This window comes from Lampris incognitus, chromosome 11, assembly GCF_029633865.1.
Source record: "Lampris incognitus isolate fLamInc1 chromosome 11, fLamInc1.hap2, whole genome shotgun sequence".
In the NCBI taxonomy this organism is placed as follows: domain Eukaryota; kingdom Metazoa; phylum Chordata; class Actinopteri; order Lampriformes; family Lampridae; genus Lampris; species Lampris incognitus.
This window is the reverse complement of record NC_079221.1, coordinates 25,615,130-25,636,927: the sequence shown is the minus strand read 5'-3', so window position 1 is coordinate 25,636,927 and position 21,798 is coordinate 25,615,130. Positions and strand designations below refer to the sequence as shown.

Sequence of the window (21,798 nt, the reverse complement as noted above, 5' to 3'; positions counted from 1 at the left end):
TCCGCAATATCATGAGTCACACATGTTAACTCACCATCCTGATAGGAACATTCTCTCCTCTTAACATATGTGAATGCAAGGGTGTATATACACACACACACACACACACACACACATGCGTGCGCGCACACACACATGCACCTGCAACTCATGCAAAACGCTGCAGCCAGGCTGCTAACCAATACCAATTTTCTAAATATCGCCAAGCCTAACAGAATTCAAGCCAGTCAACTGGTGGTGACATATTAGAAGACAGTAAGTCCACAATGAACTGACACGATGGGTGCTGCACAAGACGCAAGAGGACTACACGTGTAATGAACACAAGATACAGTAAGAAAAGGGGTGGGATGAAACGCTCAATTTAAGTTAACGTTACACAATTTCAGTCTCAGGCCCAAAACCACTTATCGGCGGAGAGGTGGTACTGACCTACAGATCCTGTGCCATCAATAATGGCTGTGACGGTAGATAAGGCTCTGGCGTTGCCTTTTAGGCTCTTGTGGGTCCCCTAGAATCAAAGGTCAAAAGAGAGAGGAAGTGAGTTAGAGAGGATGAGATAGGCACTCTTAAGGTTTTCATGAAAAAAAAATTATCTCTCATCCAAAGGAAAGCAATACTGCACACATACATATACAGAAGACACACACAGACACACTTACCAAGTCAGCAGACACCGCTGTTGTGATAAGGGCATATGGGCCATTCACCAGCCCTCCACACACCAACAACATGCCTGAGAAAGACAAATTAGAAGAAGAAAGCCACTTTAATTTGTCACTGTATTCTTACAATGAGTTTGTTCTCTGCATTTAACCCATCCTATTGTGTAGGAGCAGTGGGCAGCTGCAGCGACTGGGGACCAACTCCAGTTCTTCTTTCCGTTGCCTCGGTCAGGAGCACAGACAGGAGTATTTACCCTAACACGTATGTCTTTTTGATGGTGGGAGGAAACCGGAGCACCCGGAGGAAACTCGCACAGACACGGGGAGAACATGCAAACTCCACACAGAAAGCACCTGGGACGGGGTGTCCGGGTGGCACGGCAGTCTATTCTGTTGCATACCAACACGGGGATCGCCAGTTCGAATCATCATGTTACCTCTGGCTTGGTCGGATGTCCCTTGTGTCTGTGGGTGGGAAGCCGGATGTGGATATGTGTCCTGGTCACTGCACTAGCGCCTCCTCTGGTCGGTTGGGGTGCCAGTTCGGGAGGGAGGGGGAACTGGGGGGAATAGCGTGATCCTCCCATGCGCTACGTCCCCATGGTGTAACTTCTCACTTTCAGGTGAAAAGAAGCGGCTGGCGACTTCACATGTGTCGGAGGAGATATGTGGTAGTCTGCAGCCCTCCCCGGATCGGCAGAAGGGGTGGAGCAGCGACCAGGAAGGCTCGGAAGAGTAGGTTAATTGGCAAAAGTAAGATTGGGGAGAAAAAATCCCAAAAAAAAAAGGAAAGGACCTGAGACGGCCTGGGGTTCGAACCCAAGACCTTCTTGCTGTGAGGCAACAGTGCTAGCCACTGGGCCACCATGCTGCCCGATTACAGCACATATGTAATAAAATGTTTCCGACGTGTAGCTTCATGGGTAAAGCAAGGCAGAAAAACACTGGCAGGGTTATGGTTTTCCATTTCTCATTGGGGTCACTCATGTCGAAACTATACAAACTCAAGACACCGAAGGCCATTTTGGAAAAGACCTACACTTCTTTGACGAATGCATCTCTGGTGTGGCACACGTGTTGGTGTGGAAATGGCTGAAGAAAAGCCTTCATACCCTTGAGGAGGTTCTGCACTGTGATGACGACTACACTGCCTCTCTGCTGCCATAGTCATAATCACAGTTAAGTAAGGCCCTCTAGTGTATTGCAACCATAATAAGGAGTAGTGAATCACCCATGTGAAGTTAATTAGCTCGATCTGGATGAATGAGCAACAGAACATTACCAGATGTTATTATTACAGACATCAGTAGCACTGTGCCTTGACAAATGAACCCATCAGCTACAGTAATATTTATGCATTTTGTTCTGTAATTGCATCACACCAACCCATTTCCTCTACTGTGCTTCGTAAATAGACAAAATAGATTAAATCAAAAAACAGATGGGCTGATAAGATTGATACAGGTAGGTAAATAAGATGTAAATAAATAGACGCAAAAGAATACATTTTTTCAAATGGTACTATTCCCAGACGGCTTATATATAGACAGAATGGAGCGTTTCAGAGACAAATGATGGTATCGTCTTTATGTATGCTCAATAATGCAGGTAAGGAAATCACAGAAAGTTAAATCAGTTCATCTGGACACAACGTTTATGGAGAGAAGCGTTTCATCACTCATCGAAGTGACCTCTTTAGTCTAAACTGACTGCAGGTATCCCCACCCTTATAAACAATACAGTGGTGGTGGTGGTGGGGGGGGGGTCCGGGTAGTGTAGCGGTCTATTCCGTTACCTACCAACATGGGGATCACCGGTTTGAATCCCCGTGTTACCTCCGGCTTGGTTGGGTGTCCCTACAGACCCAATTGGCCGTGTCTGCAGGTGAGAAGCTGGATGTGGGTGTGTGTCCTGTCCGCTGCACTAGCACCTCCTCTGGCCAGTCGAGGTGCCTGTTCGGGGGAGGGGGACGGGGGGGGGGGGGTAGAGTGATCCTCCCATGCGCTACGTCCCCCTGGCGAAACTCCTCACTGTCAGGTGAAAAGAAGCGGCTGGCAAGGCGACTCCGCATGTGTATCGGAGGAGGCATGCGGTGGTCTGCAGCCCTCCCCGGATTGGCAGAGGGGGTGGAGCAACAACCGGAACAGCTCGGAAGAGTGGGGTAATTCGCCGGGTACAATTGGGGAGAAAAAGGGTGAAAAAAAAACCCAATTCAGTGACATAACAAACGTAACCAACGATCAGTTTCATATGCAAATATGGTTGTGACCATTAACTGCAGTTACAATGGCCATGTGTACTATTCACAGAGGATTTGGGAATAGCAGCAATCACAGCAGTAAAGAGGGAACAGCCATCCCTGAACCGAGGTGAGGGCCAAGAGTACATCTGTCACCATCTTACAATGCTGTGACTGCAAACATTCCCAAATCCTCTGTGAATAGTATACATGGCCACTGAAACGCTAGTTAATGGTCATGCCCACATTTGCATATGAAACTGATCGTTGTTTTCGGTCGTTATGCAACTGTATTGTTCATAAGGTTGGGGATATCTGCAGTCAGTTTAGACTGAAGAACGTTGTGTATAGAAATAAATGTTGTATAAATGTTGTATCCAGATGAACCGATTCACCTCTCTGTGAAACGACAGTATCCTTCTCCAAAAAACAACAGCGACTTGAGCTGAGGAGGCAAGAGCATCTCTTACCAATGGTTGGTCCCAAGCCAAACTCGCTGATCATCGAGAAGCCATAGAGCTTGAAAAGACAAAAAAAAAAAAAAACCTCTTTCATTTCATGAAAAACACAAAACAAACTGAATTACAAATGCAGGTAAATTATGTGACGATATCTGGATGTAATTGTTCAAAATTAAACCACTAAATGCAATGTGATAAACAATGATTCAATTTTACATAAACAGCTCATGACAAGTAATTATTTAATAAGGGCATGTTCAATAAATTACGTTTCTTGGAAAAATGGGACACAGAGCCAAAAGTTTGTTCAAGGAGGAAGCCTGAGACAGAATTGCAGTATGTAATGTACTCTGAAGTAATGTCTGCTTGAAAAGACTCTGCCATCGAAATGGGGTCATTTACATTTTCATGTGTGTTGTTTCATACTTTGCAAACATGTTGTGAGAGGTTAAAGTGGGACATTTTCAGAGATAGATTGTAAAATTTTTACATTTTGAGTGAATGGGACTTACAGTCGGGGCAGCTAGCAGCAGCATGACTGCACATGTAGTCGCCCTCTTCCCCAGCTTATCAGAGATGACTCCAGCCAAGATCCCACCTACACACACACACACACACACACACACACACACACACACACACACACACACACACACACACACACACATGCGATGAATCAAGGAAAATAAATCTCGAGTACTTATTATTTTCCAGTCAGTAAATGATGCATGAGAGTTTGTGTGTGTGTGTGTGTGTGTGTGTGTGTGTGTGTGTGTGTGTTGGCAGCCGTGGGCCTGAGAGAAATGAGCCTAAGTCGAATCTCCCAACAGTATCATGGACAGCTTCTCAGAAATCTTCTGCAGCATGCTATTAGCAGTGAGGACAGATCAGCAGCTCGACTGTCACAAAGGGAAGCAGCGTCACAGTTTGATTCAGATTCTGCCAACTCAATCATCCGACGTGGAGGAGTGTTTACATGGTGCTGGCTGGCACGAAAAGTTGTACAGCTGGTAAATCTAACCACACTTGAATGCACCATCAGGCAGCAGACACTTGTCTAAATAAGACATCTCTGTCAAGTCAAAGGAGTATTAAAGCTTAAAGTTCCCTTTAAGTTCTTGCAAAGTACTGTTTTTGCTCATTTTAGCAACTGGTCACTCCAGTTACTTATTTTAATGTGAATCCCGCCTTTCCATTTTAGTGCCACAGCACTTGTGCTTGCAAGCGCGCATGCATGCATACATGCATGCATACACACACACACACACACACACACACACACATACACACACACACGGATATTATATTTACACAAGCACAGATACTGTTAAGGGTGTAGGCGTACACACGCACAAATGTGCAGAGAGAGCCCAAGGCATAAGGACTGAATTTCAACACAAAACACTAATTTCTCTCGCTCTAATTCACTTTCTCTTGCACGCTCACGTTGCATTATGGAATCTAGAAGGCTGGTCTGAGTGTATAATGCCAACACAAAACCTACCCACTATTCCTCCTACGTCAAAGAGGGTGGAGAGATCCCCGGCTTCCTTGGCATCCAGGTGGGCTAAGAGACATGTGCACACACACACACACACACACACACACACACACACACACACACACACACACACACACACACACACACACACACACACGTCATCAAAACCTTCCCTTATTCATTGTTCAAAGTCTGACACGAGTCCTAGCGGACAAATCTGAATGGGTTCGTTTGATCACACACATACCACACAGAAATAAACACCGTGTCATCATATTTGTGGTCGTGTCACAGCCACAAATAGCCTTTAGAGTAATGACTGACTTGGCGATAACACAGTGGATAATATTACAAAGCCACATTCCTAAACCCGAGGAGAGCTGAACAGACCCTTGAATCTGCCCCAGTGTTGAAAGGTCTGTTCAGCCCTCCTCAGGACCACTTCAGCTGTGGTGAGTCAACTCATGGAGCTGACAGGGTATGATTAAACAGTTAGATGAAATCTTAAGGGGAGGAACCAAGACAGATCTAATATAGATTTCCGCTCAGCAATTGGCTTCAATCTCTTGAATGAGTAGCAGAATTTATTAGAACGGTTGAACAAAATTTGATTTCAGCTTCCGCACCAATCCACAGGTTTAAAAGGAAAATCTAGAAATACCACCTAAACACATTTTGTACTTTTTGCCAAGCTTTTTGGTAAAACATTACTAACCGGAATATATTTTGTAATGACTGAAATCCTAATAATGACTGTGGTGCTGAGGTTTTAACATGAAACGCATTCTTTATGAATCCTTATTTTAGCTTTAACTAATTTTCCTACAAGTTTTCCAATTTCACCCACAATCCTCTCTGCCCGTGTTTAAGCAGAACTAAATGTCGAACTATTCATGTACCACTGGGCTTTGCAAAAGCAGTTCTTTATCAAATCGTTTTGACAGATTTTCCACTTAATTACACAGTACACAGCAGAGAGAAATTATAATAAGCGGGATGACGTGTGCAAGGGTCGAACATGAGAATCAAAGCCACAACGCCCACTGTGTTGGCTCACTGGCCTGACAGGTTATTCTAGTAATGTCAGCTCTGTGTGGTCCTCACCTGCTTTAGTGATGTAGAGGGGCAGCCAGAAGAGGAAAGTGTAGCTGACCAGCTTGGCAAACAGCAGGCACAGAGAGAACTCAATAACCCCCTGGAAGGACAAACCACTAATGCTTTAACACTGATCACAACTGGACAAATTAGAATTTCTTATCAGTGCTATGTTGTGTGAATACTGTGAAGCGGAGACAATGATTTTTTTTTTCTTTTTGGATTTTTCCACTTTTGTAATTTCCCCAATTGTACTTGGCCAATTACCCCTACCCCCTCTGCCGATCCGGGGAGGGCTGCAGACTACCAAATGCCTCCTCCGATTACATGTAGAGTCGCCAGCTGCTTCTTTTCACCTGACAGTGAAGCATTTTGCCAGGGGGGGATGTACTGCGTGAGAGGATCACGCTATCCCCCCCCCCCCCAACAGGCGCCTCGACCGACCAGAGGAGGCACTAGTGCAGCGACCAGGACACACACCCACATCCGGCTTCCCACCCGCAGACATGGCCAATTGTGTCTGTAGGGACGGCTGACCAAGCTGGAGGTAACACAAGGATTCGAACCAGTGAGACCTATGTTGGTAGGCAACGGAATAGACCGCTGCGCTTCCCGGACGCCCCAGCATGCTGGTTTTGATAATCTTTGGTGCACCCCCACATTCTTGGAGCTTTCTGCCAATTCAAGGGAAAAGGGACATGAACAATAAAAAAAAACTGCCTAACTGCTTTAGTGTCCAACAGTATCCCCCCCCCCCACCCCCTATTTAGGGCTACCTTTTGTATGTGTGGGTCTGTGTGAGACTAACCGGTATGCGCAGGGCTCCCATAAAGCTGATGGCGGATGGCTCAGATTCACTCTTCACCACTACCACCTGCTGAATAGGCACACGCACACTGCCGCTGTCCCTGGGCAGCAACAACTCTGTGTCATAACTCTGCGAGAGAGAGAGAGAGAGAGAGAGAGAGAGAGAGAGAGAGAGAGAGAGAGAGACAGAGAGACAGAGAGACAGAGAGAGAGAGAGAGAGAGACAGAGAGAGAGAGAGAGAGAAAGAGAGAGAATGACTTCAGAATAACTGAATTTGGGGTCATTTCCGCAATATCATGAGTCACACATATTAACCCACCATCCTGAGAGGAACATTCCCTCCTCTTAACATCTGTGAATGCAAAGGTGTTCACACACATTACATTACATTACAGTCATTTAGCCGACGCTTTTATCCAAAGCGACTCACAATAAGTGCATTTTATGTAGGAAATCAGGAGAACTACTAGTCATCAGAGGTCATAAGTGCATCTTCTCTCTAAACAAGCATCTAAGAGCAAAACCAGTGCTAAAGTAAAAGTGCAAGAAAGATTTTTTTTTTTTATTAATGAGTGAATACAGTAAGTGCTAAGAGCAAGTAACAGAGTAGTAGTTCTGGAAGAGGTGAGTTTTCAACCTGCGCCGAACGATGGGCAGCGACTCTGCTGTCCTGACATCAGTAGGGAGTTCATTCCACCACTGTGGGGCCAGGACAGAAAAGAGCCGTGACCAGGTCGATCGGCAGCAGGGGCCTCCGAACACACACACACACACACACACACACACACACCTGGTGTTTGCCTTCTTTGTATTTCAGGTAGAGCTCCTTGTGTCCATTCACTCCGTTCCAACTATTGGCTGGCACCTGTTGATGAAGACAACGCTGGGCATTACCGACAAGTCATCGTCAGTCCACACAGGTGAGTGACTATATGGTCATACAAAACTGATCCTCTAGTTCCACTGCAGTTCCTACAGGGAACGAATGAGCGAGCAGGGCTATGGCATCTTGCTCAAGGGCACTTTGACAGAATCTAAGTACTCTGTGTAATAAAATAACATACAGCAGATGTTTGCAAACAAAGGTTAGAAAGAGAGAAGGGGGTGTGTCGTGTGTGCGTTTTCAGTCCTTCAACATTACACCACTTTTTTTTATATCTCCTGCTTGTATGATTCATGGAACACTCCGCCGGAGCCCCGACCAACATGTCAAACAGTGACCACATGAGATGGCGACTCAGGTGACTTCTTCATGGAGAGCTAGCGTGGGCGACTGTTGCCATGGCGACGGTTGTCACGCAAAGCACTCCTTCTGTAACCGGTGGACACAATGAGTGTTTGTTTAAATCTGCGACCGCCGCAGGAGCACGTGTCATATTCCAGACAGTGCGAACACGGACATAGGTGTTATCGGTATTAGCATCATTAACTTTATGTACATACCACTTTTCAAAAAAATCTGTTACATTGTGCTTCGCAAAACACAATATGTACAGTATACATTGATTCGAAACAATGAAATAACAGGCGAAAGAGAAAGATGAAAAGAAAAGGTAAATACGTAGGCACACACACGTCCAAGAAACAAATGGGCGGGTGAATCACCGTGAAAGAATCAACCAAGCACACACAGATACACACACAAAACACACACCCGCACCCACACAGATCAAATAATATAGGCTGTGGGAAGGGACAAACGAAAAACCACGAAGAAAAAACATTCAGTACTCACACTGCTGCTCGGAGAGGCGTTCTGGGCGTACATGCTCTTCAGGTCATTTGGATCTAAAGGTGGAGAGAGAAACCACAAGGTCCATTAAAAAACGTCTTGAAACTAATCCTGTAGGGGCCCTGTGAACTGCGGTGTCCTAAACTGCTGGCAAGTAGAGGAAAATGAATGTAATAAAGAACTTAATATTTTCTAAAAATGTTACATTGATAATGATGATGACTATCATTATCATTAACATCATCATCATCATTTAATTCATCATGATTTTTTCCCCCTCTTTTTCTCCCCAATTGTATCCAGCCAATTACCCCACTCTTCCGAGCCATCCTGGTTGCTGCTCCACCCCTCTGCCGATCCAAGGACCACATGCCTCCTCATATACATACCGTACATGTGGAGTCGCCAGCTGCTTTTCACCTGACAGTGAGGAGTTTCACCAGGGGGACATAGCGCATGGGAGGATCATGTTATTACTCCCAGCCCCCCCACCCCCCACCCCAACAGGCGGCCCGATCAACCAGAGAAGGCGCTTGTGCAGCGAACAGGACACATACCCACATCCGGCTCCCCACCTGCAGATATGGCCAATTTTGTCTGTAGGGACGCCCGGCCAAGCCGGAGGTAACACGGGGATTTGAACCGGCGATCCCCATGTTGGTAGGCAACAGAATAGACCGCCACGCCACCACCATCATGATTTTTGCCAAAAACTGCAGCACTGTCATAAATTATGCTACATGTACACAACTATTTTCCACATTACTTATTTTCTAGATCTTAAAAATGATGTACAGAAACATTTCGGTCAGGGGCATAAGAATCTTTTTAGTTGCTGGGTACACATAAAGAGTTATTTTCTCCCATACGCAATGTGATTTACAGATCAAGGACTCTATACCAGTCTAGAATAATTGTAATAATTTAGTTGAGGAAGGTGTTTGCAACATCTCTCTTCCTATAAATGAGCAAAAACGCTGCTTCCTGCAGTTTGGACTTAACATTGTTATTTAGATTTGGTTTGGTTGATAAAATTGTAATCTCTAAATCTGCACAACTCCTTTCAGTTCGATTTCTTCTTCTTTTTTTGGGGGGGGGGTTCCCACTCATAGTATAAAAGATATGCCTACAGGGATACACCCTCACCCTCAGTGACCCTGAATTTAAAATAAAATAGGTACAGAAGATGAATTAGTGAATGTAAAATACACTTGAGCCAAGGGAACATTTCCACATGAAACAAACATTCCACCCTCTATGCCAAGGCGGAACAAAGTAGTGGCCATTAACGTTCAAACTAATATCCTTTTTTTTTTGGACCACCTCCCCCCTTTCCTCCCCGATTGTACCCGGCCAATTATCCCACTCTTCTGGGCCGCCCCGGTCATTACTCCACCCCCTCTGCCGATCTGGGGAGGGCTGCAGACTACCACATGCCTGCTCTGATACATGTGGAGCTGCCAGCTGCTTCTTTTCACCTGACAGTGAGGAGTTTTACCAGGGGGGTGTAGCTCGTGGGAGGATCACGCTATTCCCCCCAGTTCCCCCTCCCCCCGAACAGATGCACCGACTGACCAGATGAGGTGCTAGTGCAGCGAACAGGACACATACCCACATCCAGCTTCCCACGCGCAGACACGGCCAATTGTGTCTGTAGGTATGCCCGACCAAGCCGGAGGCAACACGGGGATTCGAACCGGCGACCTCCATGTTGGTAGGCAACGGAATAGACCACTACGCTACTCGGACTCCCGTTCAAACTAAGATTTGACTCAAGTCTAGATGTTTTCTTAAAAATTAAAAGCAATGCTATGAGCAAGTATTTTACTGCTTCTTTTCCATAGTTGGTTTGTACAGCATTTCACCTTTATTGCCCACCAGTAGCCCCTACCCTTCCTTCAACCAATCACGACAAGAACTCACGTTCAATGAGGAAGAGGAAGCAGATGATGCCCATGGCTGCGATGATGAGCCCTGGGACAATGAAGGACAGGCCCCAGTTGGAGGAGACCCAGTAGCCGGCGATCAGAGAGCCCAGTATGTTTCCCACAGAGGTGTGTGAGTTCCATAGCCCCATGATCAGACCACGCCTGGTGGGGGTGAGAGAGATAAAAGTGTGTGTGTGTGTGTGTGTGTGTGTGTGTGTGTGTGTGTGTGTGTGTGTGTGTGTTGGGAGGGGCACAAAGAATATCCGTAATTTAAGGGGGTAGTGCATATTTTCGTGGACTTTAAATGATCAAAAATCCATATGGCGGGATGTGTCTACATGCTGCAGCTTCATATTGTTGGTTAACCATGATGTGTTAGCATAGAGAGGTAAACAAAGGCAATGAATTGGAATTGAAAATGGAGATGATCACTAACAGAGCAATACAAACAATCATGAGACATAGCAGACTAAACTGTAGATTCACTGAGGTCTGGTGTGTGAAGATCAAGTGCGTACACATTGTAGAGGTTGAGGCCAACCTGACACCTCTTTTGTGGACGCATCAAAGTCGAGCTATAAGGCAACATCTGCGTTCATTGCTGGGTAATTCTGAAAGTGGATCATTTATTCTGGAAACTGTACGAACTGATTCTCAACATACTCCTGTTGGATTTTTTTTTCCCCATCAAAACTAAATGAATTCTAGCCATGGCCCCCATTTCCCAATCCTGCAAGTTCCTCTCTGGCCTGAATGAATCATGTAAATTACATTTTACACACTGACTCCATTTCATCTATCGAGAATTCAAGCAAACCCTGTTCATCCCCCTCCTGCTGTCTCAGGTGCGCGGGAAGATTTTTTTATTTATTTCTGATTTTTCCCTTTTTTTCTCCCAAGCCAATCGATCCCTATTTTAGTTCAAACACCCACCGTCGTACTGCATGCGCTCGCCAACTGCATTTCTCCGGCCGGCAGTCTCGAAGGAGACGCCTCCCCACTTTCGTGACAAGGCGACTCCAGGCCGAACTACTGCTTTTTCTGACACACAGAGACGCATTCATGTGATGAACACAAGCCAACTCCGCCCCCCTCCCGAAGACAGCGTTGCCAATTATTACTGCTTCATCGAGTCCGGCCATAGTCAGATCTGACAAGACCGGGGCGCGAACCCCAGTCCCCAGTGGGCAACTGCATCGACACAAAGCCGATGCTTAAACCGCTACACCACCGCGGAGGGAAGAAGTTTTAAGTAGGGGGGGCTGCCAAATAAAACGGAAAGTATTGTGGCAAGCCGGCGTGGACTTTTTAATCACAACTCCCGTGCACCATACACCATACACTCTTTTATTTACACCGATCAGAACAGAACTGACAACAACGTAATGAGTCCCCCCCCATGCCCCAAGTGGCGACATCAGCCCCAGTCAGTCGAACCCCCAAAATAACAACACAAGAATAACCACAACATGAACACCACATCATTAAAACATAATTCCAAATCTAACATTAACAGTCCCATCAGCCATTGCGCTCCCCCAGCGCAGAACCACCGACAGTCAAAGCGACCGCCTCCCCCGGTCGCTACTGTATGATGTCATTGTTTTGTTTGTAAGGCGCATGTGTAGCAGATTTGGAATGTTTACTCACTTTATTATTAAAAATGTACATCCCACAAAGCCCTAGCTAGCCCACTGTTTAAAATAAAGGTATCTCATCTCATCTCATCTCATCTCATCTCATCATCAGCTGCTTCTCCGGGGTCGGGTCGCGATGGCAGCAAGCCAAATAGGGCACTCCAGACATCCCTCTCCCCAGCAACGCTATCCAGCTCCTCCCGGAGGATCTCAAGACATTCCCAGGCCAGACTGGACATGTAGTCCAATCAGCAAGTTCTGGGTCTACCCCGGGTTCTCCTCCCAGTTGGACGTGCCCGGAAAACCTCCAAATAAAAGGAAGGGGCCCAGGAGACATCCTAATCATATGCCCAAACCACCTCAACTGGCTCCTTTTGATGCGAAAGAGCAGTGGCTCTACTCCGAGCTCCCTCTGGATGTCCAAGCTCCTCACCCTATCTTTAAGACTGAGCCGAGACACCATACGGAGGAAACTCATTTCAGCCGCTTGAGATTGTGGAATAAAGGTATGTTTTTGTTTTGTTTTTTTACATTAGGAAAAGTTGGGCATACTGTTGGGTCTAAGATGTTACACTAGCCACCTGCCACTACTGGGGGGAAGGGAATGCACCCACCACTAGGGGGAGCTGCAGCCCCCCTTCCCATGCTAATGTGTTGTCTCAGTTTCCATCTCTGTCTATGAGCTCGCTGAATGTTGTGTGTGTCAGTCTGTCCACTTAATTTCCAGCTGTTAAACAAGGGTTTGAGCTTATTCAAAATAACAATAGATAGCATTTTACACTGTAAAATTACCCTGTAATAGATTCTTATGGTGATACAAACCATATTCCAGAGTGATACAAACCATATTCCAGTCACACTGAGCTGCAGCATCTTAAAAAACATAATGAAGGACTGGCATCTTTCCAGATACCAAACCCCAAAGTGTTCATCTCAACCTAACAAAAACTTGAAAAGATAAGCAGCCAAATGAAATTTAGGCTTGTGATTTTTTTTTTACATTTTTTTTTTTTTACATTTTCTGTAGGTAAGTAGGAGTTCACAGATTCGGTTTTGATCAGAGTAGTGCTCACCTTCCCTTGCCGAACCAGTTGCCGATGCAGGTCACTACACTGGGCCAGCCAGTAGTCTGGACCAAGCCATTGGCCACCTGAGACAACAGCAAATGATAAATGAAAGGGAAAAAAAAAACAAACAAACAACAAAACACATTTCACATTGAGGGAAGAGGTTTCCAAAAAGCGCGAGGTTACACCATTTCACCACTTACCCCAATTTAGGATGAGAACAGGGCTTATTTATTCTTCAAGCATGTGACCATGTGTTTGTGTTTGTTTGCATAAATTTGTGCATGCTCGATTGAATGTGTAAGATGTACATGTGTTTGCTGGTGTATCTATAAGGTAGTGGCATTTGTGTGCAAATATATTTGGTTATCCACACACACGTGTCTCCATTCCTCACCTGGACAAATATGTAGAAGCCCAGGCTGTGGATGTTGTAAATGTAGCCCAGTCCAAACAGGCAGGTGAAAAGGCCGCTGGTCAACATGCCCACCGTCAGATACAGCCGAATGGGCAGGCGCTCCCCGATGATGCCACTACATGGGTGCAGAGTGATGACATCACTTTACCAAATGCTTATTCCATTCTGTCCTTAAAGCTTACATTTTATACCACCTGCTAAATTGCATGTAACATAAATATGAAAACAAAACCAAGAACATTAAGTTTAACCCATGAAGAACATTAAATTTAACCCATATGTTTAGTCATGCATTTTGAATCCCTTTTGACATGAGTTTAGACATAATTATACATAACCCCCCCCCCTTTTTGAAGTAGAAAGTCAATCTAATGTGTCAAAGCTGAGTTCCAACCATGTGGATAACTTCTTTGGCTGGCCTTTCTTTTGCTCGGTTTCTATGCCAACTCTTGTACTAGCCAGAGAGCCAGTTGGGAATTTCTGAAGTCTGCTGCCTTTTTTTTTCTTCCTTATTCTTATGTATGTGCACTACTCTGAAGAGCCATTTTCAGTCTATACAGATTCAACATACCCATCTTCACTGTGAATAGGTGATGTCACAGATATCGACCAGTGTTTTCTCTATAACATGTTACAGTCAACACAGCGTACAGCCAGTGAGAGTTTAACTGCTGTTGACGCAGTGATTTCAGACTGTAGCTTCAACATAGCTCCACTGCCTTGGCTGAAGCTCAAACTATTCGAACTTGATGCAGGGAGATGACACGGGTCCCAGCACGTTACATAACATGACCGCTCCTGAGATCTGAAAAGCACAAAAGCCTATTGATATGGTGACACAAAGTGACGAGAGGAGGGAAAAGTGGTGGACAATATGAGAAAAAGGTATGGAAGGTGGAGGCTGGGATAAATGAGTCTAGCATTCCAGCCGGACTTTATTCAGACGATGCACTCCAATAACGACTGATGGGTCCGTGGTGCGGTATCAGACCATTTATTGCAGCATTTTACTAGTCACACCGTAGACACACCATAGAACCACCGTAAGAGCTGTTCGCCTTCCAGCTAGGTGCTAAATAAATGATGATGATCAATGACTTATAAGTTGTGAATTCGTTCTGTGCATAGCGAACATGACCATCGTGTTCAACTTTCAGTTTTGTTCTGCCGTTTTCTTGCAGCAGCGCACAGCATCATGGGAGACCAGAGTTTTTCAAATAAAGGTCACATAACAAAAGGAAGTGTAATTCGCTGTTAATATCAATCAGGACTGTACTTTAGGCACCAAATGCAAATCAATAATGAGCACCATACAAATCAATAATAATAAAAAATATTATGACAAAATTATATGGGTCATTTACACTCCCACCAAATCATTAATGTTTTGAATATAGAAAATCAAGCATAAGCAAAAACAAATGATTTCTCAACTCAAAATGACCATAAACCATAAGTATCGTGGGAAAGGAGTGTGAAGTACTTTAAAACAAAATAAAAAACACATCTCAAGAGATGCAAGGCATGTGTTAGTTAGTAACTAACTAGTCACTATCTAGTAACAAGACCAGTTTTTGAACTGGCCGTTCAAGCACTGTCTGCTTGGTGAGCTATTCACCTTTTTTGCCTGGGTTTCTATCCCCTAGACAGATCTTCACCCTCCTAACCAGTCCATCTCTATCTACTACAGTCTCTAAAACTCTACCCAACCTCCATTCATTTCTGAGTGTAAGATATGAACACTGTCCGTAGCCAGTCGTGCTTGCATCGGAGAAGTGGTGTAACTCCTGTCTGGTGACCCTCCCAAAGTTTGCAGGTGCATAGCTCCGGGGAATGTCTATCTTCTCCATGTTGGTAAGGTCATTTTTCCATCTCTCCCACCGTGGGCGAAGTTCATCAGTCAGAGGATCATCCCAACCCATTCCATGTCTGCACATTTCCTGCAGTACTCCCTTTCCGATGAGCAAGAATGGGTTGACAAACCCTAGGGGGTCATACAAGGAGGCAACCGTAGACAGTATACCTCGGCATGTTGCAGGTTGATCCTTGAGATTGACGTTGAACTTCAAGCAGTCTGACTCGATGTGCCATTGGATCCCCAACGCTCTTTCTGAAGGTAGGTCATCCAAGGTAAGGTTAAGATCTTTGATTTCTGATGCACGTTCAGATGACGGTATGCTTTCTATTACAGCTCTGTCGTTGTACACACATTTGTGGAGTCTAAGGCCACCCAGGGCACAAAGTTCTCTGGCTTCTCGAGCGAGCTGAATAGCCTTCTCTGTACTGTCCATACTTGCGACACCGTCATTGACATAAAAGTCTCTCAGAATGAACTGTGAACCTAGGGGGTATAGGTCTCTGTTCTCAGTAGCCAGGTACTTCAAGCCGTAGTTTGCGCAACCAAGTGATGAGGCAGCACCGAAGATATGCACCCTCATTCGGTACTCTTGAGGTTGCGTGCTGAGATCTCCTTTCTTCCCATCATCATGTACTTCCTCTGCGTCACCCTTTTCTATGACATCCTCCATGAACTTGATGTACTGTTCTTTGTATCTTTCATCCTTTGACAGCTTCCTCTTCAGATGGCTGAGATGAACGATGGCAAGCTGTTTGTTGTCAGGTAGGTTGGGTCTCTCCTTAAAAGGTAAGGGCATTTCGTAGTGACCTTGACTGTTCTTCTGGATGCCGTTTTTGAGTTTGTCCAGGAACAAGATATCTTCCTGGGACACCGTCTTTTCATCCTCCTTGGCATCGTTGAAGTCGGACTCCAGAATGCGAATAGCATCTGCAGGGGTGACTGGCGGGAGCTCCTTCACAGCTACCCGGAAACACTGTCTCGCCATGCTTGGAGTGTCAAGGCACGGTGAAGAGCAACCCACGATGCTCCATCCAAGGTCGGTTCGGATTGCGTAAGGCTCTTCATTTCCTCCTGCTATTACGTCTCTCGGTGCCATTGCCCTCGCACAGTTGTATCCTATTAAAAGACCAATATCACAATCTTGCAGCGGTGGAATCTCATCTATGACTGCAGAGAGATGATTCCATTGTCTGGCTGTTTCACTTGTAGGAATGTGGGCGCGGTTCACCGGTATACCGTCCTTAGCGTAGGCAGGAGGAAGGTCGATGTGGAGGGAAGATCTGTAACCGCGCACACGAAGCCCCGAGACTCGTTGGCTTTTCACGATAGTGTCACGTCCTATCATTGTCGTTAACTTCAGTTTCACTGGACAGGACTCTGCCTTTAGAGCGCTGCTCACTTCTTGGTCGACGAATGTGGTGTCACTCTGTGTATCCAGCAGGGCGTAGACAAGTTTTTCTGTTCCTGAGTTGTTCTTGGACGACACCCATACGGGCACAATCATCGATGTGTTGGTAGACTGTCCAGTCGTGACGGCATGTGACATTGCAGTCGCGGCAGCTTCTGATTCATTAGCGTTGCTTGGGGGAGTGTTTTCCCGAGCTGCAGACGGTTCCCTTTTCATGTGGTTGTCATTGTGAAGACAGGTGGGGTGTTTGCCTTTGCAGGTGTTGCAGGTATGTCTATGTCGACAGTCCTTCGCACTATGGCCGAGTTTGGTGCAGCCATAGCAGAGCTTGTTCTCTTTCACGAATTCTCTTCTCTCCTCCTGAGTCTTGGCGATGAACTTGGGACATGCATGTAGCCCGTGTTGACTGTCTTGGCAGAACGCAGAGGGGGTTTTTTTCTTTCCGCTGGCTGGCTTTTGCTTGTCACTGTCCGTTTCAGTTTGCGTACTCAGAACACTCGCCTTGTTCCTCTTAGGGTCCCTTTTATTCGGTTTTGCTGTGCTAGACTCGGGAGTTGCGTAAGGCATAAGGTGAGGTGATCGGATTGCATGCGATCGCTGCCTCCTTTTGCATGAAGGTGGTGAAGTCCTTGAAGCTGGGGAATTCTTGATTCCTGTCCAAGGCTTCGGTAGCCTTCCTGTTCCATCGAGATGCTGCCCAGTCTGGCAGTTTGTGGACCAGCTTCATGTTCTCTTCCCAGTCGTTCAATATTTCGAGGCTCTTCACATGAGACATTGCGTCTTGGCAGGCGTTCAAGAAGTCGGAAAAGTCTCTAAGTCCCTCTGCATCCCTTGGTTGGATTTTTGGCCACTTTGTGAGCCTGTCTCTGAAGGCTCTCTGTATGACGAAGGCCTGTCCGTATCGGTGATTCAGTTTGCTCCATGCATCCTTGTAAGACTCGCCATCGTTTCTGTAGAAGGTCCCTTCCAGTGTCTTACGAGCTGGGCCACCTACATATTTCCTCAAGTAGTAAAGCTTGTCTGCTGAGGAGATGGCCTTTGAGTCAATGAGTGACATGAATGAAGTTCTCCACTCAATGAACTGAATGGGGTCGCCATTAAATACCGATGGCTCTGGCACTGGAAGTCTATTCAGGGCTATACTATCTTGGAGGGCCCGGGCGAGGGACGACACGTTTACGTCAGGTGACGATGCCGTTATATTGAGGGTTTGGTTGCTGGTAGCTGGGGAGCTGTGAAGATTTCTTTCAGGATCATTAGAGTGGACACTGCCGCCCTGTGATGTTCCGTGGTTATAGACTTGAAGTCTGGCCCGTGCAGCCCTTAAGTCCTTTTCTGCCTGTAGACGTTCAAGAGCGCGTTTTTCAACTTCAAGCTGCCACCTTTGTTGCTCCTCTAGCGTCCTTCGTTGCTCCTCTAGTGTCCTTTGTTGCTCCTCCAAACGTTGTATCTTCTCCCTTTGCTTATCTTATTCAAGCAACCCTTCGAACTCCGCTTCCTTTGCTGCAAGCTCTGCTGCCGCGTCCACACGTTTGACTGTTAAAGTGCTGCCTTCGTGGCTGTGGACTGACTTTGACACTCTTGAGACAGTGGATCCATAGATTGAGCGCGCATAGCCGCCCTTGAGTAGCTCCTTGAGACGTCGTTGTGCTTGTTCTGCATCAAAATCTAAATCGATGTCTACAATCCTCTCATAGGCGATTTTCTTAATCTCTGTTGTAGCTGCCTCACATGCATCAACACGGCTTCTCATTTCGGCTGAGGGTGTGAAGTGACCTCGTATGTCATTATAGGTGTTCAACACAGCCTCTTTATCCTCCTCCAAAGTATCAAGCAGAGATGCCAGCTCAGTTTCCTTGAGGTCTTTCTTTAGCCGCTCTCTTGACTCACGAGCTCGACTCTTCCATATTTCGTACAATGAGAGGAGCTTTCTCTCCTTCTTCCTCGCCTCCTCTTGTTGCAGTTCAAGCATTTTAGGAGTTGAGATCTTCACTCGAGTCGAGCGTCGGAGGCTATCCCCATTTTGTTCTTCAAGTTGACTTTGGAGGCTACTTAGTGTTTCTTCCTTAGTTTGAATTTCCTTCTCTAAGTGTTCTATCTCGGTAGTCTCTAGCGTTTCGTTGAGAGCCTCTTGTAGCTTACTAATTTTAAGCTGTAGTCTATTTATTTGATTCTCTAGCTCTGACTGTGGGGCAGGATTCTCTGTTTTGGTCATATTCAATTCTGCCATGATAAATGTGATGTAATGAATTGTTTGCCTTTACTATAGCCCATAGACTACCCGAAGAGAGCAGCAGAGAACCTGGTATAGCTACAGACTGCTTAGAGGACTAGAGCCTATTACTGTAGGCTGACTGTTATATTACTGACTGCAAGGTTATAATATCAATCTCTCCACTGAATACAACATTCAGTTACCATTCAGACTGTATAAATCATGCATTAAACATTTTTCCCCCTTTTTTTTTTTACAGTCAACAGGAAGGATGATCAGTAAATGGATAGTAATAATAATAACAGTCAATAAACAAAGTCACTTTATTCACTTGTTACTTTGTGTGAACTTATTTGTTCTATAAAGTCCCATCAGCTTCACATTGAGAAACATCAAATTCAATAAATGTCCATTGTTGTTGATGTCTTTTTCTTCTTAAACCTTTTCTTCTCAAACCATATGTTTATCAATGTTCTCAGTGAAGATGAATTGTTCCTTATCAATCAATGAAATGTTTCATACCTTTAGAGTCTGACCGTCACACCAAACCTTTAGCCAGCTGCCTGATGACCGTAAAGTCTCTTTGTCTAGAAGACCCATAGAATGGCGCCGAGTTGCTCGACCAAGTGTCCATTGTCAGCAACACCAGACGTAGTAGCAACTTGGCCCCGTGATTCGTCGTTGTAGACCTCTCGGTGCAGCGTGGCGGCAGGGTTGATGAAGGGGTTAGCTCTTACTGTAGCATTCCAGCCGGACTTTATTCAGACGATGCACTCCAATAACGACTGATGGGTCCATGGTGCGGTATCAGACCATTTATTGCAGCATTTTACTAGTCACACCGTAGACACACCATAGAACCACCGTAAGAGCTGTTCGCCTTCCAGCTAGGTGCTAAATAAATGATGATGATCAATGAATTATAAGTTGTGAATTCGTTCTGTGCATAGCGAACATGACCATCGTGTTCAACTTTCAGTTTTGTTCTGCCGTTTTCTCGCAGCAGCGCACAGCATCATGGGAGACCAGAGTTTTTCAAATAAAGGTCACATAACAAAAGGAAGTGTAATTCGCTGTTAATATCAATCAGGACTGTACTTTAGGCACCAAATACAAATCAATAATGAGCACCATACAAATCAATAATAATAAAAAATATTATGACAAAATTATATGGGTCATTTACAATGAGAGGTTAAAATAGATCACAAGAGATGAGATGTAAACAGATAAGGTGTTTTATTTCAATGACAAAAAGAAGAGCAATGACTAAGAGGTGACTTGTGGCCAACTTTTACAATGCAATAATTCAGTTTTCTAATTGGCCTTAACTCTAAAAAACTGATCTTCAACCTCTCTCCTTTACCTCATTTATCTCTCCTTTATCCCATCCCACATGACTGAAGGACGTTTGATTAACAAACTAAATATAGGATGGAATCATTACTTGCTCTGGACAACGTTATAAGATGGTGACATTGCATCCTCAGCTGAGGAGCCCTGCTGAGCCTCTTTTCGGAGGATAAAATATGTCTGCAGAGTCAGTCAGCCTACATTGGCAGCGAGTTCAAAAGTACAGCTGCAGACACATCTACATTTTGATGTGTGCTTAAATTAAATACACTAAATAGCTAGTTTGTTTTTACTTATGTACAGCTAAAGTTGTTAAGTCCTATTAGACATGTAATTGTTAAGTAGGTAGGGTAGCAGTTAAGAGTAGGCACCGTCTCCTCAAATGGATAGCCAAAAACTGAGATACATAGTCGGTGATACTCAGTCATTTGTGTTTCCAAGAAGTGAACTGATGACCATCCGGGTAGATAATACTGTATTTTACGATCTAATTATTTCCAATGAGTTGGAAATTATTAGATCATCAAATAGTCATTGCTTAAAACTACATATATTACTGATGATTTCTTTGTATTTTTGGATGCCAACATAGATTTATGACAAATATTTGTAGATCTGTCAATAGCCATCATTGCCAAACTTCTCTGTTCATACAAGGTAACTTTTATATTTGAATTGTGAAAGTAGTATGCTCCATCTTCACTGTTTCTTTCCCCCCTATTCTATTGTGCAATTTATTTCGATGGTTCATAGCTGTTGTACTGACATCTACTTGTACCTTTTCATCTTTAGTGACCAGGCCACCCCTCTTTCATTTCTTTTGTATTCACTAATAACCTAATTTTCCTTGGAAGGGAAACTAATCAGGATCATCTGAAGTATGTCTTACCTGAGGTACATGCCCACCGCGTAGGCACAGAGGAAAGAGTAGTCCATGGCTCCTAACAGCTGTTTGTAGTTGCTCTTATCTGGAAAAAGAGAGATCTTTGTTGCGGTTTTCTTAAATGACACTGATTTCAATTTAAACTTGGTGCAGTCACTAAGCAGCAGACACTATGGTTTGGTTTAGAAGATTATAAAAGAGCAGGAGGTGGAGAGGGAAAGGAAGAGGAAGAGACAGAAACACAGAGAAAGTAAACGTGCATGTGAGTATGCTTGTGTTGTGTAGTTGGGCTAATGCACAAGTGTACAGAATGATTTAGAATTTAAAAAGTCACATTTTCATATGGATGTTCTAATATAAACAAACACAAAAATATAAATCGAGGCCCAGAAAGCTCCAACACAACGAAATGCACCCATTTAGGTGCTACAAAGCCCTCTGAGTAGTAATGGTAAATTGACTCCATTTTATATAGCACTTCTCTAGTTGCAACAGCCACTCAAAGTGCTTTACAATTAATTTATGCCTCA

General features: G+C 44.9%; 1 protein-coding gene across 1 annotated transcript in view; it reads right to left on the bottom strand.

The window, feature by feature from the left end:
• slc37a1 (solute carrier family 37 member 1) overlaps positions 1 to 21,798 on the bottom strand; it is a 42,462-nt gene that overhangs the window by 5,829 nt on the left and 14,835 nt on the right. Inside the window, exons 5-17 of the mRNA XM_056289325.1 lie at positions 21,275 to 21,353; positions 13,531 to 13,666; positions 13,140 to 13,216; positions 10,425 to 10,591; positions 8,505 to 8,557; positions 7,560 to 7,634; positions 6,770 to 6,898; positions 5,971 to 6,061; positions 4,870 to 4,932; positions 3,878 to 3,963; positions 3,375 to 3,423; positions 663 to 736; positions 433 to 511 (exon numbers count right to left, since the gene is read on the bottom strand). Coding sequence (XP_056145300.1) covers positions 433 to 511; positions 663 to 736; positions 3,375 to 3,423; positions 3,878 to 3,963; positions 4,870 to 4,932; positions 5,971 to 6,061; positions 6,770 to 6,898; positions 7,560 to 7,634; positions 8,505 to 8,557; positions 10,425 to 10,591; positions 13,140 to 13,216; positions 13,531 to 13,666; positions 21,275 to 21,353 — 1,158 coding nt within the window. The remainder of the gene's footprint in view (positions 1 to 432; positions 512 to 662; positions 737 to 3,374; positions 3,424 to 3,877; positions 3,964 to 4,869; positions 4,933 to 5,970; positions 6,062 to 6,769; positions 6,899 to 7,559; positions 7,635 to 8,504; positions 8,558 to 10,424; positions 10,592 to 13,139; positions 13,217 to 13,530; positions 13,667 to 21,274; positions 21,354 to 21,798) is intronic.